Below are 27,357 nucleotides of genomic sequence, written 5' to 3'. Positions count from 1 at the left end.
GCGTGTTCGAACAAATTTTTTGCCTGTTCGCATGTTCTGGATGCAAACCGAAAAAAAAGCCAAAAAGATTAGAATTGTGTCAATGTCCCAATATTTATGGACCTGACTGTATCTCACACAAATCCCACAAGAGCAATTTGGAAACTACTGACATAATATCTCTCTCATCAAAAACTTCACTTTATTAAATCAACAAATAAAGCCTATTTTCATATAATAATACACTATGATTTCTGTCAGTTAAAGCCCACCTTCAGCTTGGGTGAAGTAGTCAATTGGATCTCCCAGCAGCTCCTAAAATAAAAAATAAATAAAAATCTTCCAACTGTTATGCCCCGTACACACGGTCGGACTTTGTTCGGACATTCCGACAACAAAATCCTAGGATTTTTTCCGATGGATGTTGGCTCAAACTTGTCTTGCATACACACGGTCACACAAAGTTGTCGGAAAATCCGATCGTTCTGAACGCGGTGACGTAAAACACGTACGCCGGGACTATAAACGGGGCAGTGGCCAATAGCTTTCATCTCTTTATTTATTCTGAGCATGCGTGGCACTTTGTCCGTCGGATTTGTGTACACACGATCGGAATTTCCGACAACGGATTTTGTTGTCGGAAAATTTTATCTCCTGCTCTCCAACTTTGTGTGTCGGAAAATCCGATGGAAAATGTCCGATGGAGCCCACACACGGTCGGAATTTCCGACAACACGCTCCGATCGGACATTTTCCATCGGAAAATCCGACTGTGTGTACGGGGCATTATACTTACCCAAATCCAGGGATTTGGTGCTCCTCTTGTTCTGGATTGAATGATGCCTGCCATCTAACTCACTTCCTGTGAGCCCAGGGTCCCAAGGCTCCGCACCCAACCTGCTGCCCAATTAAAAGTGGTTTTGAAGGCTGAGGGTCTTTTACCTTCATGCATTCCATACATGAAGGTAAAAAACATTCTGTGTCTTGCTCCACTGCCCTCCTAATACTCACCTGAGCCCCCTCTCGATCCAGCAATGTGCATGGGAGCCTCCGCTGTCCAGGCTTTCTCTCTCCTCATTGGCTGAGACAGCAGCAGGAGCCATTGGCTGTTAATCACAGCCAGTGAGCCAATGAGGAGAGAGTGGGGACTAGCTCTGGCTCTATGTGTCTTATGAACGCATAGAGCTGGCCTCCGGAGCGAGCATGTACCAGTGCCCCCATAGCAAGTGGCTTGCTATTGGGGGCATGGGTCAAAGGGGAGAAGCCAGGAGTGCTGGTGGGGGACCCGAGAAGAAGAGCAGGTAAGTATGACATGTTTGTTAGTTTAAAAAAAAAAACGAACCTTAAAATATCAACCAACAAAAAAGCAGCACTACAAAATATGAGTGCATAAGAAGCAAGTAACTGTTAATAAAGTGCAAAAGGGCAACCAATAAAAGTTATCAAAATATAAAGTACAAAGTAATAAATCATCAAAGTATAAAGTGCAGAAAAATCAATCATCAAAATATAAAGTGCAAAGGTGCAACTAATGGTGCATATATAAAACCATATATCAAAGTCTCATTACATCAATCACGTGAAAATATATGTGTATAATAAGTAAACAAAGTCCCATCATAGAGCATCTAAAGCGTATACTCCTCCAAGGGATATCACAGGTGCAAGAAAGGGAAAAATGGACTCTACCACCAGATAGTAGTAGTTACCAGGTGCCTCTTAGCAGTTAACAGTTGGGCTATAGATTATAATGGCCAGATACAAATGTGGTACAACTCCAGGCTTAACGTCCACTGGGGGAGACAATCACCACTCAGCAGTCAATTGTAGTATGGTACCGAAAGATAAGAACATAAACCTCCACCGTGAAGTCCGTTTTAAAAGCTTTATTATAAACTTATGGTGCTTCAATCGGCAAACAATCCAATACAGCAGGAAAAAGGCAGCAGGCTGATGATTTGTGTGGAAAAATTGGCGACAACGATCAGCAAGTCGCGTGTTATGACGCTGTAACAGGCCACTCCCTATGCGTTTCGTCAGCAGTGACGTCTTTGGGGGCATGTCTAAATGTCTTCGGGGGACATTAAATATCAATATAAAATGTGTAACGTATCCACGCTCCTATACAATATATGCAATTTGAACTCAAAAGCAGCCAGCACAATTTGTTTGATAAGCAAATAAGAAAATGTATAAAAGTCTATACATGCAGCGCTAAAATCATGAATGATAAAAAGTCTTTCATAGGAAAAGGACAGATGGAACCCCTGCACCAGCTTTAGTGTGTAAACAAAAGCACACCACACCACAGTGTCAATCCAATCTTCTTACCCGATAAAGGATAAAAGCAGGTATATGATCAAAAACAGGGCATCAACTCCAACTCCACTCTCTAGATGAATAATTAAGGCTGTAGAATCACACAGGATGGAATACATCAATCTCCACTCCTGTTAGTTACACCAGCCAGGACTCCTAACAGCCAGCCAGGTACAATCAAGCGCTTGTTCTCACCAAGAGGTTGATGACACCTCAAAGTGCAGGGAAGGTTCCTGTCTTCTGGGTCCTGGTCAGACTTCAGCAGACTAATGAAGAGAAATTGAAGGGTGTTTGGACTCCTCCTAAGAAAAATGCCCATGGAGTCCTTGCCTGTGCCTGGAGAGAAGGAGGGGGGTCTGAGGAAAGTGATATTTTACAGCAGAGAAGCATTTACCTTGTTTACCTAATTCTCCTCTTCCATGTCTTTCACATCTCCTCCAGTCTTTCAGCCACTCTACAACCTCTGCCAGGTGTTTTCCTCCACTTTGAAGACGTTGTCCTCCTTTTCAGCACTCTCCTGTATTCTTTTCTTTCTACAGAGTCAGAAGGAAGCACTGCACTCTCTCCATTAAACATCACTTTAAGCCCTATTTCAGTTGCATCCTCCAGAAGCTCCTTAAAGCAGGAGTAAACTTTTCTATCTTATACATCCAAGGAAGCTGCCATCTTAGCCTCTGCTTGACCTGCAGTTCATATGGTGCTGCTCATGTGGTCAGCTATTACACCAGCCATCTGATGGCTTGAGAGTTCATTGAGAGCACAAGCGACCTTGACAGTTATTATTGATGGCATCTAACTGTTTTGTGAAGCGGTTAAATTGATGGGTTTAGTTCTACATAAAATTGGCAAAAAAAAAAAACCCAAAAAACTTTGGCTTCTATACTTATCCATTGATTTAGTAACACTCCTTTTCCAGTTTGAATGACATCCAGGGTCATTCAACTCACTTCCTGTGAGCCCTGGGTGTCAGAGTTCTGCCCCCTACACTGGGATCACAGAAGAATGCTGCAGAGAGCAGCGCCATTGATCCATACCACTGCTCTCACACAGAGCACAGGGTTCTGGGTCTACAGCGATCTTACATTTCCCTGCACAATGCTATAATTGACAATGCTGCTCACAGAGTGTAGGAAGTGTTGGACTTCCTGCAGAGTTCCTCCATACTACACAGTCCATATCTCCTTTCCCTTTTCTGTCCTGCAACAGCCATCCTCTTGCAGCTCGGTGGCCATCTCTGCTATCCGCTGGTTAGAGAGCTGGCTGTTACCTTTCCTGCTGCCTCTTTTGCTCAGTTATCGTCTCTTCACTGTGCATCCTAACTTTGCAGTCGCTGACAACAGCACCGCGGGAGCTGGCTTTGAAAGCTAACAGAGCTGAAAGACTGAAAATTACCAGCAGGGGAAACTCGGATAGAAAAGATGGTGCTCTGCAATAATGATAAAAGATATGCAAAGAAGCTGGTTGGTAGAAAAGCTAGGAGCCCGTTTTTTGTGTAGAGTGGGGAGAAAGACATATCCTCTGCATTCCTCTCCTGCACATACTGCACACTGACATACTTTCCACACCTCTGTCCTACAAATACTGCCCACTGCCATACCCTCTGCACTCCTCTCCGTACATATTGCCCACTGCCATACCATCTGCATTCCTCTCTATATATACTGTCCACTGTCATGCCCTCTGCACTCCTCTCCGTACATATTGCCCACTGCCATACCATCTGCATTCCTCTCCATATATACTGCCCACTGCCATACCCTCTGCACTATTCTCCGTACATATTGCCCACTGCCATACCATCTGCATTCCTCTCCATATATACTGCCTACTGCCACACCCTTTCCATTCCTCTCCCTACATACTACCCACTGCCATAACTTCTGCATTCCTCTCCATACATACTGCCCACTGCCATACCCTCTGCATTCCTCTCCATACATACTTCCCACTGCCATACCCTCTGCATTCCTCTCTCTACATACTGCCCACTGCCATACCCTCTGCATTCCTCTCCATACACACTGCCCAATGCCATGACCAGTGTAGTCTAAATGTCCCCTTCATTCTTATCGCTGTTACCCACTTATCTCCAACCCATACCTTACCCACCTCAAATAATGAGACCACACTTATATTTTATGGAGTAAAATGGCCATAACAGCCTATTTTATTAAAACAAACCAACTAAATAACTCCAAACCACTATATATATATATATATTATATATACTGTATATATAAATATAATAAACAATAATATAACCTGTTAACCCCAGTCTGATGGTCTCTGACGGTGACCCACCTTTTAACCACGTATAACCACATACCACACCAATGCACTGTGGGACCTTTTCCAAACTGATAGGCCTCCAGCTGTGACCGCTCGGAGACAACCCCTTCCCACAGTGCAACCATTCCAGTATTCCATCCACCGTTCAGGAATACACCGGAGGGGCACATACAAACGATGAGCCCCCCACCCCTTTTTGATCCCTCCGTTTACTGCCACCGTCAAAGACCACCAGAAGAACACCGCCATAGCCCTGAAGGGCACCTATCCGCTGTCATGACGACCTTCTTCCTTTTCCTGCAATAAATTAAAAACAGAGCAGCAAGTACACACGGACACATTGCACACATATATCTAGGGCGGGAGGGTGGGAAAAACTGCCTCCTCCTGTAAGTTCATCTTCACACTGACCCTTTGCACCGCCCCCTCTATAAATATAACCACTCCCCTTTGGCAAAAACTTCTTTCTTACCTTCCCCTTTCTTGCCACTCCCATTACTCCTTTCCACATTAACCCCATATGTGTCTCCCTTAGACACACTGTCATGCCCGGCCCTACACTATCCCTCCTTGCAGTCCTTTCGTTCCGGGCCTCACTTGACCAGTGTAGTCTAAATGTCCCCTTCATTCTTATCGCTGTTACCCACTTATCTCCAACCCATACCTTACCCACCTCAAATAATGAGACCACACTTATATTTTATGGAGTAAAATGGCCATAACAGCCTATTTTATTAAAACAAACCAACTAAATAACTCCAAACCACTATATATATATATATTATATATACTGTATATATAAATATAATAAACAATAATATAACCTGTTAACCCCAGTCTGATGGTCTCTGACGGTGACCCACCTTTTAACCACGTATAACCACATACCACACCAATGCACTGTGGGACCTTTTCCAAACTGATAGGCCTCCAGCTGTGACCGCTCGGAGACAACCCCTTCCCACAGTGCAACCATTCCAGTATTCCATCCACCGTTCAGGAATACACCGGAGGGGCACATACAAACGATGAGCCCCCCACCCCTTTTTGATCCCTCCGTTTACTGCCACCGTCAAAGACCACCAGAAGAACACCGCCACAGCCCGAAAGGGTGACAACCTTACCCTTGAGGGCACCTCCACACCCTCAGGGCCCGTTCTATCCCTTCCTGTAAACCCATAGCCATAAGTCAATCCCCACTTCAGAGAGACGAACTCCATCACTCCTCAAGTAGAGCCCCACATTTTTTCCAAGCTCTCTGTGCCTAATCACAATACCCCCATTCTGTGCCACGAACCTACCCACTACTTTGTTGATACGAGTCTTACTGATGCTCACCACAGATCTAGCCCAACGCCATGTCGTTCTAGCCACAATGTCAGACAACAGCAAAAAGGGGTACCCGGGAATTTAGTGCGCAAGTGCGTGAAATCGGATTTAATATCCGCGATCAGGTCCCTGACTGTCCGGATCCCCAAATCATTCCTCATGTATCACTAACACGTCAGGTGGTCTATCCAGCCTTACGTACCTCTCCACCTCCACCATCACTCTACCCCACCTCATCCCGGGTATCCCCAACCATCTCCGATAAGCCTCCCTCCTGGAAAATACCCAATTGCCTGCCATCCGGTCTTACGTCTCCTCTCCTGGCCCCCCAACACACCTAGGAGTGCCCTATGATCCAGACAAGGCGTACTGAACCTCCATCTGAAACGACAAACAAATAACATAAAGGCAGCAACACACCTGTCAACTTAACACAATAATATCACAACATGCGAATCCCACATGCACCCTCCTTTTCCTGTAAACATCCAAGATAGTTTTTTTTTTTTTTTTTTTTTATATCTATTCCACGGCCAAATGAGGCCTAATATAAGACCGAAATCTCACAAATCCCATCTTCCAATTCTGCGCACAGCCGCCTCATCCAACCCACATCTGGCAGCTTCTGTAGCCGCCCCTATGCGGAAGGAGTGTGAAGCGTACCCTGCCCCGTCCAACCCAGCTGCTTTACGACATTTCCTAAAAATTGATATGAACTGAAACTTTGACAAGTAGTACCCATCCTCATGCCTCAGGAATGGCCCTGCCCCATCTGTTCTAATCTTCGGAAATTCACGCACTGCCTCAACAGGGCACACCCTAGACCCAGGTACTGCGAACAGCGACACATCCACACCCTTACCCTGGTGATCAGTTTTTGACCTGCGCAGCCGCAAACACACTCTATCCACCTCCACCTGCACATCTTGCTCCCAACAGGCCCACTGCCAAACACTTCGATGGGCTAACCAACTCCCCTGTCCGAAAAACCCCAAAAATGCTAGCGAGAACACTGCTGTAAACAGCAACGCTTCATACCGCGATTTACATATTGAACCCAACATCGCACATACGGACCCCAGGTTCGCAAAAGTGACAGGCCGTCTCACATCCTTCCACATATGCTGTTTTCGATAACCCTTTATGGCCTGCTTCACCCAAAATCTTTTTTCCAGTCCTCCCCTCCCATTAATTTGACAAGAAACGATAAGCCCGCCATTTTTTTATCGATGGAAGAGACCGAAAAAACATTTTTCAATGTTCCTAGCTACAAAATACAATACCAGTAACCGCCCGTCAGACCCCATTTTCCCAGCCCCTGCCTCCTGTACCAACCCTGACCATTCTTTCCATACCTTCGCGTAGGCTGACCAAGTGGACTCACTTAGACTGTCGAATCCATCCCGCGGTGACTCCAAGGGCAGCTCCCAAATCCAGTCCGGGCAAGGAACTCCTTCTTTTTGTGCACCCGGAGCCAGCTCCCTGAACTTGTTCCATTGAAATCGAGACAAGGAGTCAGCTAGCGAATTGTCGACACCCGGGATGTGCACCGCATAAATAAAATATTTAATCTCAAACACCTCAACACCAGTTTCCGCAAAAGCCGTATAACTGGTTGTGGTGACGCAGACATGCGATTGACCACCTGCACTACTCTCATGTTGTCACAATTTATTCTCAACTTTAGAATCTGGCATGCCTCCCCCCACAGTTCCAAAGCCAGCACCACTGGAAAAGTTCCAGTCGCACTAAATTCTTAAGGAACTCCGCCCTCTCCCAAGACTGCGGCCAGGGTTCCACGCTCCACTGCCCTTGGAAAAATGCACCATAGCCCGTGGAGCCTGCAGCATCTGTAACCAGCTCTACATCGAAATTACTCACCGGGCCAGACATCCACACCGCCCTGCCATTGTATGAGGCTAAAAACTCATACCACACCTTTAAATCCTCCCTGTGTTCCCCGGTCAGGCGAATAAAATGAGTCGGGGCCTTTACCCCCGCGGTGGCTGCTGACAGCCGTCAGCAATACCTGCCCCATGGGGATGATCCTGCAGGCAAGATTCAACTTACCCAGCAACGACTGCAGAGTCCTCAACTGAACTTTCCGCAGTCCGTGGATTTTCCGAATTTCCTTCTGCAAGTCCTCCAACTTACCTCTGGGCAATCGGCACTCCATCGCCATTGAGTCTATTACTATCCCCAAAAGCTAAGTTCAGCTGTTGGGCCTTCCGTTCTTTCTGCGGCCAATGGTATACCAAACCTGCCTGCGATGTGCTGCAACGTGGAAAGTAGAATCGCACACACAGAGGAAGCAGGGGGGCCTATACACAAAAAGTCATCCAAATAATGTATGACTGAACCTAAGCCGGAAACCTCCCTAATCACCCACTCCAAAAACGAGCTGAAAGCCGCGAACATGGCTTTTGGAAAAGATAAGTGGTGTATCACGCGGAACTTGTTCGGTTCCTTCTTGGGCACCACCCCCAATGGTGACACCACCAAATCCTGCCAGGGTTTGTTGGCAAAGGGCCCCCCCATGCGCCCCATGGCCACTTCTCTTCCCAATTTGTCCTCCACCACCCCCGGATGCTGTAAAGCAGATGTCAGATTCCTTGCCTTTGGCAGAACCATCGCCAACGAACACGGGTTCTTAAAACCGTCCTGAAACCCCGAAGCCAATAACTTTGCCGCTTCCCTGTCTGGATACTTACTTAGAAAAGGAAGCATCCTTTCCACCCTCACCGGCGTCGTCCCTCTTTTGAGCAGAGTCGCTGGCACGCTTCCCTCTCTTAAAACACCTGGACAATATATGGGCTCCCCCTCACCCAGAGCACTCGTGCTTGAACTTGTATGCTGCTCCAAATTTACAGGAGCCCTCATTGCACTGCCAGCATACTCCCCACTTCTTTCCGGCCGGCAGTCCTGAGGAATGTGTACCCCCGGCCTCCCCCTGAAAAAACTGAGGCGGGGCCCTCGCTGAAGACGTAAGCCTCATCCAGAGGCTAATATCTTTATGATTCCAATGCAGAGACGGGCGGACTGCTCTGCGCTGTCTGAACTGCTCGTTGTATCTAAGCCAAGCAGTACCACCGTACACCCTATGTGCCTCTCCTATAGCGTCCATGTAACAGAACAAAGCCGAGCAATGCTCGGGGTTCTTCTCACCAATAACGCTCACCATAATGGCAAACGCTTGCAGCCAGTTAACAAATGTACACGGTATAAGCCTGTACCTCCTTCTTTCCTCGTTCTCCTTCTTGGAATCATCAGGTTTCACCCTGTCCAAGTTAATTTTTTCCAATGGCAGTAGCGAAAAATCTCCACATACTCGCCCTTGTAAATCTTATCCCGGACTTCCTGTTTTAGATGAGCTCCCAGCAGGCCCTCGAAGTAGAGGTATACCTCGCACTTTGCCGCGTTCGCGGTCCTGACCATATTGGTCCTCTCCGCCTTCTCCGTATCCCCTTTTTCCCCTGCCTTCTCGGTGACCACTCCTACCCCTGACTGCACGGGTATCGGAGCTGCCGGGGGCATCTCCACCCCAGATCCCCCAGTTCCTCCAACCACTGCCTCAAATCTACCTAACAACGCCCGCAGGCCCTCCAATAAATCCGTCAGCTGTGTACCGGACCCCGCACTGGCAGGCCTGTGCCCTGCCCCCTGCTGGCCCAGCGTATCCCCCCCTGACTGTATCAAAGGAACTGCTGGCCTAACCGTACCCGCAGCTACCACCCCTAACACATCCTGCAATGCATCAGACAAAGACAAATTAACCATTGACTTACCGGGCTGACCAGGAGCTCCCCCAACAGCCGCCGCGTTTCTCTCTATCGCTGGTACTAGTGGTTCCTCCTCCCCTGATGCTTTCCCTGACCTCTCGTCCTGTTCCAGGATGGGTGGCATAGCAAGCCCCCCGGGAGATGAAATCCCTAAGGCCGTGGTGCTTGGCAGTTGTGGGGCCCGCTTCACCCCCGAAATTCCTCCTTCTCCAGACCGGCGTCACTGACCTGACCTGGCGATGTCCTGGCTGTCATGTCTTCCTCCGCCATCTTGTCCCACCGAGCGCTGTCCCGGTAGGCTCCGCCCCCTCACCGACTTCCCGATCTCCCGCTCCACCACCTCCGTGTCTCTGCTCGTCTCTCCGTCCCTCATCATCTCCCCCCTCTGATCGCTGTGTGCGGATGGGGATGCCGCCCTGCTTCCTGACCCACGATGTCCGTGCGGGGAACCGGCACCATGTTGGCCCGTGGCCCCACCCACCGGATTAGGCAGGCGGCGTGTGGACCACCCAGGGCCTGCTGAAAGCTGTGGCTGATGCTGTTTTGCCGGGGGAAGCGATCGCTCCTCTGTCGGGCTTCTGGGGAGGTGAATGGGTCTAGATGCAGGCCCTGGTGAAAAGCACGCTGGAGGCCGCGACCTCCGCGATGGGACACCTCACCTGACGGGGATCCGTCTGCCTCATCCTCCATGAGCTCCGCGCCTGTCTCTGCAGCCACTCTGGTATTGCTTCAATCTCTGCCATCATGGAGGAGCAGTGAGAAAAAACTGCCTCCTCCTGTAAGTTCATCTTCACACTGACCCTTTGCACCGCCCCCTCTATAAATATAACCACTCCCCTTTGGCAAAAACTTCTTTCTTACCTTCCCCTTTCTTGCCACTCCCATTACTCCTTTCCACATTAACCCCATATGTGTCTCCCTTAGACACACTGTCATGCCCGGCCCTACACTATCCCTCCTTGCAGTCCTTTCGTTCCGGGCCTCACTTACCCCCTGCATTCCTCTCCATACATACTGCCCAATGCCATACCCTCTGCATTTCTCTCCATACATACTGCCCACTGTCATACTCTCAGCTTTCCTCTCCTGTACGTACTGCCCACCGTCATACCCTGTGCACTCTTCTCCTGTATGCACTGCCCACTGCCATACCCTCCACACTCCTCTCCTGTACATACTGCCCACTGCCATACCCTTAGCACTCCTTTCCTGTACATACTGCCTACCTTCATACCCTCTGCATTCCTCTCCTGTACATACTGCCCATTACCATACCCTCAGCACTCCTCTTCTGTAAATACTGCCCACTATCATACCCTTCACACCTCTCTCCTGCACATGTTGCGCCCTCATACCCTCTGCAGTTCTTCCTGGAACATACTACCTCAACCATATCCTCTGCACTCCTCTCCTACACATACTGCTCTGTCATATCCTCTGCACTCCTCTCCCATGCATACCACCCGTTGTCATACCCTACATTTCTCTCCTACATATACTACCTGCTGTCTTCTATACCCTCTGCTCTTCTCTCCTACACATACTGCACTCCTATGGGAACACTTTTACTAGTAAAAAAAGACCTACACATAAATTATTTTTTTCCACCTGACTACATTAGAAGGTAAGGGTTTAATCGGGACTTTCAAAGGTCAAACTTTAATAGCCTAATGATTATTTAAAATATTTTATTAATATGTATTTATAAAATATTGGGTGGAAATGCTCATATTCTCAGCGACAAGAGATAATTCTCTTTCTAGACCTCGGCTACTTGCCAGTAAAAGTAATGCACACTACTGAACCTTAATCATTACATTAGCTTCATATCACGAACCTCACTTGCTTCTCGCTCCATGCGGTTTGCATGGGAAAATGTCATATAGAATTTTGCAAGCTCCTGGCAGATGTTGGCATGGTAACTTACCATTTGCAATTTATTTGTACTTATATATCCACAGGAGCCAGTTCCACAAGAAAGAGATCTAAACAATCTGTGTGATACAGTAATGCGTCTTTTTTTTTTGTAGTTAATGACAACAATGTGTTTTATCCTTTCACTATTCTGTCCAAAACTAAAAAACTTTTGGCTTTAGAAATACTTTAACCACCTCAATACAGGGCACTTACACCCCCTTCCTGGCAATTTTTCAGCTTTCAGCGCTGTCACACTTTGAATTTCGACAACAAACTCGCAGACTAATGCCGCGTACACACGGTTGGAATTTCCGTCAACAAATGTCCGATGGAGCCTACATCGAACATTTGTTGACGGAAATTCCAACCGTGTGTAAGCGGCATTAGTCTGCGAGTAGTTTAGAGAATTAGAACAAACTTGCCTCTTTTAATCATCAGTAACAAATACCACATTTAAATCATCTGTTAATCCAATAAAATGAAATGCCACTGGGAATTATGTCCCTGTTATTGCCATTTATAACCACTCAAAGCTGTTTTTCCTTGATAATATTTTGTTAGTGGAAATCTATTGTCTCTGTCGAAGACGATCTACTACCTGCTGTCTCAAAATATTGTATGTGGGGATAGAGTGTGAATCAATGCATGCCCTTAGGAAGAAACATCCCTTAAAAGACAATTGCAAAAATATAAGTATGGTTTGGGGCTTTCCATGTACTTCCTTGGGTCAACAACCACTAAGTCAAAAGGTTATACGTATATAAAACCATTTGTACAAAACTTTATTTAGAAAATAATAAAAAAAAATTAAACAAAGGGGGGTTTCATTAAAACAAGGTAACAAAATACTTGTTCAGGGTGGTGTAATCCTGGGTTCAAGATTAGGTTTTTAGTATATAGCCAACGCCTTTCGCGGGAAGACTCGCTTCGTCAGGGCCTCAGATCCAGTTAAATACTGTAACAACATTTGTAGAGTTTGACTATCGGTCCTTCATATATCAAATAACAGATGATATTTTTTAATATTTTTTATATAGCATCATATTTTATTACGAGGAAAACACATTCTCTATATTCATTGCAACATTCAAAAGGAACATTCAAAACATGCAAAAGGATAAAAAAATCACCTGTATAGTGTTGCATCTACAATTGGTGGTAGATGGCCTGGGGAGCCCATGGGGAACATCCAAGGAGGGAGGAAAAGGTGTGAGAAGGGAGGGGGGCAATAGGGGGGTAAACGAAAGGAGTGGGGGGAGGAAAGAAGGGGGAGTGAAAAATGGGTGAGGGTGAAAAATTATTGCTTACCTAAAAAGTCTAACTCACAAGTTCTCTAATGAAGTGTCCAAGAGATAGTGGATATCATAAACTGGGAAGACATAGTTGTTATATGTCTTCTTAACCTTCACAGAGTTTTCTAAATAAGGATTACATTGAATTGGAGCACTATAAGAAACGTATAAGTTTAAATTTATGAGTAGAGTTTATGCTTACCTCTGCAATACAACTTACAGAGAAGAGGCATGCAAGGGAAGAGATTAAGAGTGTCTAATAAAATTTGTTTGCTATGGTATATCATGTATCCTCTGTTAGATCTGCTCCTATACTGCTGGCAGGCTATAAACCTTTGCCAGGTTATGTTGATTGCCTGCTGTCTCCATTATTTGCAATGACTGATAAGTGCAGTTTCTATGGACATGAAATAACATTACTGCGCCAATCCTAAGTGGATGACCTAGAGGAGGGGTTCTCAGACTTTCTAAAGCAAGATCAAGTTCATTGTCCTTGGGGGGAAGACTAAAGTCAGTGGGAGTAGAAAATGTCCTATGACTTATGGTCAATGAATGTAAACAACTCCCCTAGGCTTGAAGGTCAGTGGTAGTAAAAAATGCCCTAGGGTTGGTGAGAAGCGGGAGTAAAAGAATAACCTAGGGCTCGTGGTTACTGGGAAACAGAATAGTGTCCAATCATTGGTGTCCGTGGGAGAAGCAATAGTGCCAATGGTTAGTATCAGTATGAAGAATTAGTGTCTCATCTATGGTGTCAATGGGGAAATAGTACACCATCACTGGTGTCAATGAGGGGAATAATACCCCATTATTGGTGTCAATGGGGAGAATAGTACCACATCATTGATGTCAATGAGGTTAATTTGTGACGGGATTGCCAAATGTCCTGATATCTTCCCCAACTCTCCATTCAACCACGTTCAACACTTTTCTTCTTGGATCCTGTTACCACAGAGGTTGCTATACTTCTGTCTAATGTTTACCTAACCACCTGCCCTTTGGACCCCATTCCCTCAGAACTGTCAGTGGGGGGAAATAGCACCCCATCATTGGTGTCAATGGGGTTAATAGTTCCCCATCATTGGAGTCAATAGGAGGAATAGTGCCCAAGAGCAAGCAAAGGCCACAGTTTGGGTACCAATAATTTAGACAATGGGCCGGATACAGCCCTTTTCTCTACTTTATCCAGTCCTTGGGACACTGATAACAACGATGGGGCATTATTCTATCCACTAATACCAGAGCTGTCAGCTGCGCCTGCTATAAAAATCTCAATGGATGCAGCCACTGTTCAGCCAACATTTTTCTGTTTCAATAGTTTTTTATTCAGTTTTAACAAGTGGTTAAAATTCAAAAGTTCTGCCCACACAGGGGCTAGCATTAAAGTTGGAACATGCAAGGGCAAGAATAAAGCGACACAAGCAGAAAAAATGCGTGCAGCCAACAATTTTCCACCTGGTTCCTTTGGGTTTTTATTCAAAGGATGTCAGGCAGGAGGCAGCAAAGGAATAAGGAACTGGCCAAATTTGCTCAGGGCATGACTAGTGCATAAAAATTAACTGTAATAACTTCAGGTTTTGCTTAGGTTGTTTGGAAAACTCACAAAAGATGAAACAGCAGTGGAAGAATATAATAGGCAGAACAGGTGGCTGACTGAGGCTCCATGGGGATGCTAGCAAAGTTCTATTCTGCTTCTGTGCTTTTTATAGTAAATCAGTTTTAGCTTTTTGAGACTTTTTTTAGAAGGTGAACAGCAATGGCAGCCTTTTATATCTCTCTATAGAGGGTTTCTTTACTATTATCACATGATCATACACAATACATACGCACACTTCTTGTACTGGGGACATCTTTTTAATATTATCTGATATTGACATTATCAGTCACTATCATATGAGTAAATGTTTTAGAAAATTGCTGCATGAAATCCTATTTAAAATTTAAGTGAGTGAGTAATAAGTTCTTCATCCTTCAGAAATGTTTCAACTTCCCATATCAGAAGCAAATTACATATCTGTGTACATTGATTCTTATGCAAAATCCAACTGGTTGGGGGCCAAAAAATAAAATAAAGCCCAGGAACCACAGTACAAATAAACCTGAATATACAGTAACTTGTGCATAGTGTTAAAATTAGTTTCTCTGATTGTAAACCAGCTGAAATGTTAAAACGGTTCCAGTACTAGATGTGGACAGTGATGGAAGGGGCAGTGGTAACACCTACCTGCATGTTCTTGTATTTGCTTTACCATTTTTTTTTTTCCTTCATGGGAACTGGATGGGGAAGAAAGGTTAGACGTCATAAGGAAGGCAGGCAGGTGTCTGGTGGTAGACTACAAGCTTGGTGGAGGTTTCTAATTAATCAAATACAGCAAAACCTTGGATTGAGAGTAACTTGGTTTAAGAGTGTTTTGCAAGACAAGCTATTTTTTTTAATACATTTTGACTTGATAAACGAGCGATGTCTTGATATCACGTCACAGCAGAGTATAAAAGAGAAGAAGGTGCCTCTAAGTGCAGCAATATGGTTACATTTAATGAAGGTACAACATTTAGCAACTCACATGGTTGATGATTAAAACAGGCACATCTAAGTATGCAGGCATCCGGGGCAAAGCTGTCCACATAGACTATTCTCCCTACCGCCATTGGCATCATCCCTTCCACGCTGCGCTCCACGAGTGCTTCCAGCCTCGCTTTCAGGTTGCTTTATTGCAGGGTAGTCTTCATCATAATTGCAGACTGACAGCGGTGAGAGCCAGCGGTGCAGAGGATGGTCTATGTTGACAGCTTTACCCCGGATGCCTGCATACTTAGATTTGGCTCTTTTCATTATCAACCATGTGAGTTGCTAAATGTTGTACCTTTATTAAATGTAACCATATTGCTACACTTAGAGGCGCCTCTCGTCTCTTTTATACCCTGTAGCTCCTGCTGGATTTTGCTTCTAATCCTTGTGGAGGCTGCTATTTGTGTAAGGACATTTTATGGTTACACAACCTATCACATTGCTATAATCTTTTTATATAGACTATAAACTGAAGGACTTATGAATAAATGGTTGTGGAACTAATCATCTGAGTTTCCATTATTTCTTGGGGAAATTCGCTTTGATATAAGAGTACTTTGGATTACAAGCATGTTTCCGGAACAAATTATGCTCGCAATCCAAGGTTTTACTGTAATTAATTTAGTTATTGATTTCTCTGACAGTCCAGACAATTTAAATGAGCAAGCTTCTGTTTACAAGGAATTAAAATTCATCCAGATTCCTTCTGCACAATAAACCTTAACCCTGATCATGAGGGATTTTTGCATAAGCTCATGAAACACATTGGCTGTCAACTCTTGATAGACTTGTTATTGTGACAAATACAAATTAATATCTGCTCAGGGCCACCAAAGGCATTGTGAACATAGCATTGGCTGAAGCTAACCTAAAAGTCATGATGAGATGGTATTTGGTCCCCACTAGATTGGTTATACTCTACCCCTCTACTTCCCCACTCTGTTTCCGAGGCTGTGACCACATAGGAGACATGTTACATGTTTGGTGGGAATGTCCCAAAATTAGAAGCATATGGAAGAAAGTTTTTAACATGCTTAAAAAGTTATTAGGCTTATCTATCCCCAAACCCCCCTTATTGCACTGCTCAATTTCCCAATAGACTCAGTAATGACTCATTTTATTTATTTTAATGGGAGCTAAACTAATTATCGCCAGCGCATGGGAGCAACCATTTGTTTTCTTCACTAGAGCCAAGAGGAAAATATCCTGGATCATGGCCCAGGAGAAGATGCTTAGTAAGCTCCTAAACTCCTCAGAGATATTTGACGTGACTTTGGAACCATGGGTAAAATATATGAAAATTCCATACCTGTAGATCTACCGGCTCACTATTTTCTAGATGTCTAGATTCTAAGACTGATTCAATCCAACCTGGTATCACATCTATTCTCCCTGGTTTCTTATTCCCTCTATTTTCATGTCTGCTCTTTCTGTCCTTTATGAACCTTTGTCCTTCTTTCTCTTCAATAACTCCGAAGGATACTAGGTTACTATAACAAGGGTCTTGTCTGGCCTCCGGGATCTGTCATGGCCTCTCTTCTCATTACTCTTCCTGGTATCAATGTTAATATCAACTGCATACTGGTTATATCATTTGTGTTTACCTCTGTGCTGCAGGGCTTCTTTGACCTACTGTAAACATATGAGAACAAGGAGTGTCGTCACTTCCCCCGTGACACAGTTTGATCCCATTTGGGGTGTCGGGGGGTATTGATCGATAACTATCACCTTTTGTTAAAGTGTAGTGCAGTTGCTAATGTACAAGCCAGTCTGTTACCTTACTGTGCCAGTTGTATGCACTTTTTGGACTACCTTTTCTATGTTATAATGTATAACAGAATTTACTCACTCTTTTCTGTGTTCTCTACCTGCTCCATTTTGTCTTTTTGTAAAACTAAAAAAAAATATTGAAAGTAAAAAAATAAAAATAAAAAATAAAAAAAATCATATCTGCTCCGATCCCTAAGGCTTTGAAAGCTCAAAGTAAGTGGGAAACCTTATCATGATCAGAAAATGTTAGTCTCCATCCTAATGCCCCGTACACACGGTCGGATTTTCCGATGGAAAATGTCCGATCGGAGCGTGTTGTCGGAAATTCCGACCGTGTGTAGGCTCCATCACACATTTTCCATCGGATTTTCCGACACACAAAGTTTGAGAGCAGGATATAAAATTTTCCGACAACAAAATCCGCTGTCGGAAATTCTGATCGTGTGTACACAAATCCGACGGACAAAGTGCCACGCATGCTCAGAATAAATAAAGAGAGGAAAGCTATTGGCCACTGCCCCGTTTATAGTCCCGACGTACATGTTTTACGTCACCGCGTTCAGAACGATCGGATTTTCCGACAATTTTGTGTGACCGTGTGTATGCAAGACAAGTTTGAGCCAACATCCGTCCTAAAAAATCCTAGGATTTTGTTGTCGGAATGTCCGAACAAAGTCCGACCGTGTGTATGGGGCATAAGAATAAAGCAGGAATATAGCAAGGGGAACACGACATCCAAGGTCTACTTGTACAAAAACAATTTTCAAGTGCAGGCATTCCTACTGCTTAAAATTAGGTGTTAATTTCATTGGCTGGATTAATTTTCCCGTTGAATGTTGTTCTTCATCTGAATTTGCTAACAAAGAAAAAGAACACTGGAATGAATAATACTGGAATGTGTCTAGTTGTCGTCATTATCTATGTATATGATCAGTGAGTGACACTGACTATGTCTTTGTTTTAGAGAGGACATTTCTACACAGTGAAGATCCTGTACACATGCGGATATGCTGCTTCCCTGCTGGCACTGGTGAGTGCCATCAGCATCTTCTCCCTCTTTAGGTGAGTGTACACTATCTTACTGATTTCTGCTTTATGGGAGGTTAACGAAGAATTACTGTTCCCGTCTAAGCTTCATATATTATAACCCCAGTGCAATTCAGTGAAAAACAACGCTTTATGTAAAATTGTGAATTAAGTCTCCATTACTCTAATTGACTGGTACACGAGAAAGGTCAAACAATTTGCAGTGTGACCTTTCCTTCTAAATTCATAGCTGAGCTGGTCTGAACCAGGGACAAAAAAAATCATCTTTCATGATGCAACAAGAGCTTTCCTTATTCTTATCTATGTCAGCTCTGCCATGCTTTAGCACAGGCATGTAGTCCAAAAATTTGATGAACTAATCTAGCCATACACCAGTAGAATTTTTAGATCAATAATTTTTGTTTTCGGAACACTCATTCGATTTTCTAATAGTCAAATAGCCCCCGCTGCTGTGTGAGCCAATGAGGAGAGAGACCCTGGAGAGCCACTGCTCTCATGCACATTGCTGGATTGAGATGGGGCTCACACAGAAGGTTTGGGGGGCTGCACACGGAAGGGTTTTTACCATAAGGCTGGGTTCACACTAGAGAACGCAGCGGCTCACAGCAGAAGTCAGTGCATCTCCATTCACCGATTCAGGTCCGATTTCACCCTAAATTTTGGGCTGAATTCGGACCAAAAGACACACAGAACTCCTGTGCAATTTGTGCAGGAGCAGCTGCGGAGATGTGTGCTCCATAGAGAGCCCGTCACAATCTCCTGCTATGTGAATTGGATGCAGGGAAACCAGCAACAAATTCGCAATAGTGTGAACCCAGCCTTAAAGCGTAACTCCACTTTTGTTAAGAAAAAAACATTCCCCTCTGGGTGATCTATGTAAATTGCAGGGATTATAACAACCTTTATTGCAGATTCCTACCTTTTGTTACTCTGAAGTAATCCATTATGTCATTCTGTGCCTCTGTACTGAGTGGGTCTAATGGGAGTGGTTTCATAATTAACTGTCAGGTGTGCAGCTGCAGGAAATCTGCTGGGCCTGCATCCCTTTAGATGTGCTCCTATTGAAAGTATCTCTCCAAAAATTAAATTTTTGTTGCAGGGGATGCCTGAAATCTGACTTGTATCTTAGGCAGACTTCTAGGAAAATTGGTGAGCCAATCACACAAGCAGGAAATGATGTTTCTGGGGAGTGGTCAGTACACACTCTGTGTACAGAACAACTCCATGTAGCCATATTGCAATGCATTCGCCGAAAATTACAGTGGCAGCAAGTTGAAAAGGAAAGGTCATTTTTAATAACATTCAGTTACAATTTGATTAATGTCGCAATTATATGTGCTATATTATTTTTTCTTTATTTGCTATTTTTTTCCCATAAAAGTAGAGTTACCCTTTAAGGTAAAGAAAAAACCTTCTGCCTTTAGAAGCACTTTAAGTGAAGTTATTATTTTTTTCCTTTATTCAGTTTAAATTAGTTAACTGCATTCCACGTGCATGAGAAAAAGGTGTGCAAAGTCCTAGTTTGTTTTATTTAAAAAGAAAGCCTGTCCCCATGCTGGAACACTTACAGAAGTCTGATGCCCCCTGCTAAATCAGAGCTAGAGCTCTCCAATCTGCTTGGAGTCAGTAGAGGGTGTTTCAGACCACTGCAATGAGACTACTGCTTCCACACATCTGCTGGCAGGGGGCGTGCTTTTCTACTAAGCTGTGGCTGCTTGAGAAAGAAAACAAACTGGTATGCCCCGTACACACGGTCGGATTTTCTGATGGAAAATGTCTGATCGGAGCGTGTTGTCGGAAATTCCGACCGTGTGTGGGCTCCATCGGACATTTTCCATCGGATTTTCCGACACACAAAGTTGGAGAGCAGGAGATAAAATTTTCCGACAACAAAATCCGTTGTCGGAAATTCCGATCGTGTGTACACAAATCCGACGGACAAAGTGCCACGCATGCTCAGAATAAATAAAGAGATGAAAGCTATTGGCTACTGCCCCGTTTATAGTCCCGACGTACGTGTTTTACGTCACCGCGTTCAGAATGATCGGATTTTCCGACAACTTTGTGTGACCGTGTGTATGCAAGACAAGTTTGAGCCAACATCTGTCGGAAAAAATCCTAGGATTTTGTTGTCGGAATGTCCGAACAAAGTCCGACCGTGTGTACGGGGCATAAGACTTTAAAAACTTTTTGTTTTGATGCACCTGGAATGCATTCAAACAGGCTTTAAGCTTCAAAATCAACTTTCTGAAGGAAAAAAAAAATAAAGTAAATTGACTTTGCCTTCACGCTGTGCATCCTCAAATGTAATTGTGTAACACTGAAAGTCTATCACTTGATCTACTTTTATTGTCCTTGTAATTATAAAACATTTACATAAGGCACCAATCAGCTCTGGGCTGATCAGCTATGCTGATGAGCTGTAGAGGATACAAATCATCAACATTATATTAAGAAGTGTTTTCATTAGAGAAGAAATACTGGAACTGACAAGAAAATAAGTATTCATGATTTGATTTCTCATTCTCGAGGGTGGGAGGTCATTTCTTTCTGAGATTATTTTTCTTTTTCTGCCCCAGCTTCCCCGCGGTATACAGAATAAGACTCTTTCTTGATTGACATTTACTCATGGTCCATTATTTTAATATAGAAAAGGAATCACCAGTGTATTATATATTGAATCACGAGAGGACACTATATGCCAACGGAACGCCAAGTGCTTCTTCTGACACTGCTTAATGGACCTTAGCAGTTTCTAAAATGCAAATAAGTGTAACACAAGAGAACTCTTAATTTTTTGTCTGGCAGATGGACACAGAAGGAATTGCCTGCCTAAAGTGATAATAAAGTGGTTAGGTCCCACTGGGCACTTCCGAAACACAGAGCGTCTTATGGGAGACTATTCCTATCTTGTCTAATGCTACCTGATCATGTCTAACTGACAGTACTCTAATTAGGGTAGATAGGATACACGCGTAAAGGTGTCCCGGTAAAAGAAATGTCTGCTTTATAGGATTTTCTGCTAGCTACTCTTAATGGGATTGATATAATGAGCCAACAGTGAAGCTATATACAGTGCGTTGAATAAGTATTTATACCCCTTGAAATTTTCCACATTTTAAAATTTTACAACCAAAAACATAAATGTATTTTATTGTTATAGACCAACACAAAGTGGCACATAATTGTGCAGTGGAAGGAAAATGATAAATGTTTTTCAAGTTTTTTTTACAAATAAATATATGAAAAGTGTGGCGTACATTTGTATTCAGCCCACCTGAGTCAATATTTCGTAGAACCACCTTTTGCTGCAATTACAGTCTTTTTGGGGATGTCTCTACCAGCTTTGCACATCTAGTGAGTGACATTTTTGCTCATTCTTCTTTGCAAAATATCACAAGCTCTGTCAGATTGGATGGAGAGCGTCTGTGAACAGCAATTTTCAAGTCTTGTCACAGATTCTCAATTGGATTTAGATCTGGACTTTGACTGGGCCATTCTAATGCCCCGTACACACGGTCGGACTTTGTTCGGACATTCCGACAACAAAATCCTAGGATTTTTTCCGACGGATGTTGGCTCAAACTTGTCTTGCATACACACGGTCACACAAAGTTGTCGGAAAATCCGATCGTTCTGAACGAGGTGACGTAAAACACGTAAGTCGGGACTATAAACGGGGCAGTGGCCAATAGCTTTCATCTCTTTATTTATTCTGCGCATGCGTGGCACTTTGTCCGTCGGATTTGTGTACACACGATCGGAATTTCCGACAACGGATTTTGTTGTCGGAAAATTTTATAGCCTGCTCTCAAACTTTGTGTGTTGGAAAATCCGATGGAAAATGTCCGATGGAGCTCACACATGGTCGGAATTTCCGACAACATGCTCCGATCGGACATTTTCCATTGGAAAATCCGACCGTGTGTACGGGGCATTACACATGAATATGCTTTGATCTAAACCATTCCATTGTAGCTCTGGTTGTATGTTTAGGGTCGTTGTCCTGCTGGAAGGTGAACCTCCGCCCCAGTCCCAAGTCTTTTTTGTGGACTCTAAGAGGTTTTCTTCTAAGATTGCCCTGTATTTGGCTCCATTCATCTTCCCATCAACTCTGATCAGCTTCCCTGTCCCTACTGAAGAAAAGCATCCCCACAACATGAGGCTGCCACCAGCATGTTTCACGGTAGGCAGTGGCAGCTGGTGGGGTTTTTTTTTGGGGGGGCAGCAAACAACCCCTCCCCAGGCCACCAGTGGAACGGCACTAGCACAATTGCCCCTTCCCCCCCCCCCTACGTAGCGCTGCACTAACACCCACAGCAAACCCCCCCACCCACCTGCTGCCTGCTGGTCAGTCCTTACCCTGGATGCGTGCGGTGAGAGCAGCGGTCGGGTCTTTATAGAGTATGGTGCTGATGCGGCCATCTTCCAGCATGGTCGCTCCTGTCTTTAAGAGTGGCAGGCTTGGGGAAAGCCCCCCGAGCAGCTCCTGGAGCAGCTTCCGTGGGGAGTCTCCTTTCTGCTCCTCCCAACGCTAGGTGTCCGATAGGATCACCTGACATTTTGGCCAATCAGGAAACGGGTTGCATACCCACTGGCCGGGAGGAGGATCAGTGTTGCAACAGTGAATATTCATTCTCTGTTGCAACACACCTTAGTGGGATTGGAGCGCATTCTCTATGACCCAAGCCCACCCTATTTTGAAGCCTATTAGAGCCTCTGGCTCTAATCAGGTGCCTAAAAAAAAACCTTGGCTGCTGTAATTCATGCGCCCGGTGCCCTGAAAGGGGGCGGACACATGAATAGGGGTGGCTGCGGCGGCCATGGATAGAGTCATGCTATGCATGACTCCATCCATTGCATATAGGGGGTGGCGTGGAGAGAGGGGGCGGCACCCTAGCGCCACCACTGACGGTAGGGATGGTAGGGATGGTGTGTTCAGGGTGATGTGCAGTGTTAGTTTTCATATAGTGTTTTGCTTTTAGGCCAAAAGAGTACAATTTTGGTCTCATCTGACCAGAGCACCTTCTTCTACATGTTTGCTGTGTCCCCCACATGGCTTCTCACAAACTCCAAACGGGACTTCTTATGGCTTTCTTTAACAATGACTTTCTTCTTGCCACTCTTCCTTAAAGGCCAGATTTGTGGAGAGCACGACTAATAATTGTCCTGTGGACAGATTCTCCCACCTGAGCTGTGGATCTCTGCAGCTCCTCCAGAGTTACCATGGGCCTCTTGGCTGCTTCTCTGATTAATGGTCTCCTTGCCTTGCTTTTTGGTAGTAACATGACAAAATGTGGAAAATGTCAATGGGTATGAATACTTTTTCCAGGCACTGTAACATACTAACATGAAGTGGTTTTATATATTATAACAATGTGAATCCCAGATGACAATATTTGAATAGCAGTTGACGGTTTCAATACTGTGACTTTAAAAAAAAAAAAGTAAAAGCATGAAATAACCATAAACAGAATAGTTGCATAATAGAGATATGTTCTTGGATGGGCGCCAGTTTTCAGACATCAAACTGAATAGAGAAGAAAATGGGATAAACAGAGGTTGGCATTCAGCAACATTCATAGGGTTCTGGAATGGGCTAATTACCAGTGACAGAGCTATCTGTTCTACTCAAAGCCCAGTGACAGGGTAATCTATTCCATTAAAGGTATCCATTCCGACAGGGGTAATGGCCAAGTAGAAAGAGAGATGTTGTTATATATAGGAGCAGGCTCGGGGACCATGATGGGGACAGGGGATGTATACTAAATCCATTTTCTCTGAAGTTTAAAAGCTGCCCTTTATAACCACTGATTTTACATTGACGCCAGATTTTGTTGGCTGATTAAAATGTTTTTTTATTTTAACAGTAGAGAAAGAGCAGTTGTATAAAACCCCGAAAAAACAAGAACAAAAATATAATATATTGCAGCTTACCAATTCCTAAAGTGACAATAAACCTTCAGTTTTTTTTTTAATTAAAATAACAAACATGTTGTACTTACCTGCTCTGTGCAATAGTTTTGCACAGAGAAGCCCCGATCCTTCATTCTGGGATCCCCCTCTGGTGCTACAGGCCCCTCCTCCTCCTGGTCCTTCTTTTCTGGAATCCCCCTCTGGTGCTACAGGCCCCTCCTCCTCCTGATCCTCTTTTTCTGGAATCCCCCTCTGGTGCTACAGGCCCCTCCTCCTCCTGATCCTTCTTTTCTGGCATCCCCCTCTGGTGCTACAGGCCCCTCCTCCTCCCGATCCTTCTTTTCTGGGATCCCCCTTTGGTGCTACAGGCCCCTCCTCCTCCTGATCCTCTTTTTCTGGAATCCCCCTCTGGTGCTAAAGGCCCCTCCTCCTCCTGATCCTTCTTTTCTGGGATCCCCCTCTGGTGCTACAGGCCCCTCCTCCTCCTGATCCTCTTTTTCTGGAATCCCCCTCTGTGCTACAGGCCCCTCCTCCTCCTGATCCTCTTTTTCTGGAATCCCCCTCTGGTGCTACAGGCCCCTCCTCCTCCTGATCCTTCTTTTCTGGGATCCCCCACTGGTGCTACAGGCCCCTCCTCCTCCCGATCCTTCTTTTCTGGAATCCCCCTCTGGTGCTACAGGCCCCTCCTCCTCCCGATCCTTCTTTTATGGGATCCCCCTCTGGTGCTACAGGCCCCTCCTCCTCCCGGCCCTCCTTTTCTGGGATCCCCTCTGGTGCTACAGGCCCCTCCTCCTCAGTGAGTGCTCCCATGTAAAGCCACTTTGCCATGGTGGCGCCTGTGTGTACTCGCTGCTGAGCTGCTCAGTGTGTGTCTATTGACACAAGCCGAGGGACTCGGCCGTGTCCCCCTGCACCCTCATCACAGCATTTGATTGACAGCAGCAGGAGCCAATGGCTGCTACTGCTATCAATCTGCCCAATGAAGAGGGAGACAGTGGTGAGAGCTGCTGTTTTTTGTGCACATCGCTGGATCGGATCGATCTCAAGTAAGAATATGCAGAGGGGGTGGGAGGGGGGCTGGGGGTCTCCTGCAGCACAGAAGGTTTAAATGTGAGGGCAGTATTAGTTTTCTTTTATTAGGCTTTTTCCTCCTATACTTTCACCTGGTGATCTGATCAGTAACACACATTGTCATAGGGTGTTTCCACTCTGGATGGAGGAGCAAAGGAGACACCTTTGGAAGAAACATTGTCAGTCTGGGTAGAAGGTAGTTGTAGATGGACCAGCAGATTAAGACAGACCTGACTAACAAATTAAAACTGAATGCCAGTTTACACTTTTGAAGCAATTACAATTTTTTTTTCTTTTGAAGGTTTTCCATAATTGAATAAAAACTGATCATTGTAAGCACCCTTGTCAGTGGTTTGTCTCCTCTAACTGACACTTTTGCTGGACAGCTTGGTCTGTTAATTTAAGGTAAATAAAAAACGGACTTAATGGCCAGATCACTAGGTGAAAATAAACATCAAAAAGCTTAAAGAAATAAAGAAATAAAATGAATACAGCCACCTCATCTAAGAACTGCTAAACTACACTAAAACAAATTTATGTTTTTGGGTTTAATACCATTTTAAGCTGGCCGTACACCAGCAGAATTTAGTTTGAAAATTTTAGCTTGAAAATGTTAAATGGTTGCTGGAGTCAAATCATGAGAGAATTCGAAAAAACAGGGTGGTTTTTGTTCAGAGAAAAATTGAACATAGCAAGACTGCTTTCACACTGAAAGCGCTGGCCGTTAGTGCTAAAGCCCCGCTCGTTTTAGCGGAGCTTTAGCGCTGTTTAAGCGGGACTTTTGCGCGGCTTTTCGGCTGCTAGCGGGGTGCTTTTAACCGCAAAAAAAAGGGGGCAGGGCATTTTGGGAGCGATAAATACAGCGCTCCCAACCCGCCCCAAAGATGCTGCTTGCAGGACTTTTTTTCCCATCCCACAAGCACACTGCAAGAGTGTGAAAAGTCACACTGGAATGAATGGGGGTCGGTTTTCAGGTGCTTAGCAGAGGCTATTTCCAGCGCTGAAGTGCCTGAAAAACGCCCCAGTGTGAAAGGGGTCTAATGAAACCTGTTTATTACATCTGGGATTCCATTGAAATAGCATGCTTGGATAAAATTTTAAGGGCTTTCAAACAAAATTAGTTGACCCAATGGCAAGAAATGTGCCTAAGAATGTTTTTTCAGAATTTCTGTACGAATGTTGGAATGAAAGCCTAAAGCCGCCTACACACAATCAGATGTTCCGACGGGAAATGTTCGATGACAGGCTGGAATATCCGACCCTTTGCATGCACCATCAGACAATTGTGCGATTTTCCACGGACAAATGTTGGCTAGCAGGTTTTAAAATTTTCCGCAGACAAATGTGTGCGTGTGTACACAAGTCCGTCGGACAAAAGTACAAAGTACAAACACGCATGCTCAGAAGCAAGGATGAGCTAGAAGCAGTCGGTCTTGTAAACTAGCGTTCGTAATGGAGAATTAACATTCGTGACGTTGCAAATTATGAAATCTCGAAATGCAGCGCACAATTCTCTTCTTCTTTAATGGGATAATAATGAAGCTGCTTTGCTGGTGATACTGATGGAGTTATTGCAAATGAATTTTCAAAGGCTTTTTTTTTCAAGTGATAGCAAGAACAATATTATTATGTTTTTTGTTTTTTTTGGACAAGTTGCCACAACACATCAAAGATACAAATATGTTGGTGTCCCTAATTAATTTTACATTGTATTTTTTTTAAAGTAACTGCCTACTCCCAAACTGTCATTTAAAGAAAAACACATTGCCAAGTATTATTCTCCACAATATTTTTATTGTGCTTTAAAAAAAGAAAATAAATAAAATTAGACATGCTATCTGCCAATAGAACTTAACCAAAAAGTGCATTCTATGCATCCAAAAATATAGAAAATATAACAAATCAAATCATTATTCAACCAAAAAATAAAATAAAAGCCTCACGCATGTGTCCTGCTTCTTAATATAGGGGGTCAACAATGCCAAGAGTTGGTGAAAGCAGGGGTCCATCATCTGGAGATAATTCCGAAAATCATCCAGATTATTCTCCTGGAGCTCCCGCAGCAAAGGCATATGACATAATT

At 44.4% G+C, this 27,357-nt stretch overlaps 1 protein-coding gene across 2 annotated transcripts in view; it reads left to right on the top strand.

Annotated features, from left to right (window-relative positions):
- The window catches only part of LOC141114293 (vasoactive intestinal polypeptide receptor-like), a 195,862-nt gene that overhangs the window by 37,671 nt on the left and 130,834 nt on the right, over nt 1-27,357 (top strand). For both annotated transcript variants that reach the window (XM_073607898.1, XM_073607897.1), the window contains exon 5: nt 18,205-18,302. In XM_073607898.1, the coding sequence (XP_073463999.1) occupies nt 18,205-18,302 (98 nt within the window). The remainder of the gene's footprint in view (nt 1-18,204; nt 18,303-27,357) is intronic.

The sequence above is a fragment of the Aquarana catesbeiana genome, linkage group LG12 (assembly GCF_042186555.1).
Source record: "Aquarana catesbeiana isolate 2022-GZ linkage group LG12, ASM4218655v1, whole genome shotgun sequence".
In the NCBI taxonomy this organism is placed as follows: domain Eukaryota; kingdom Metazoa; phylum Chordata; class Amphibia; order Anura; family Ranidae; genus Aquarana; species Aquarana catesbeiana.
Note: the sequence above shows the minus strand (reverse complement) of the source record. Positions and strands in the feature narration are given on the sequence as shown.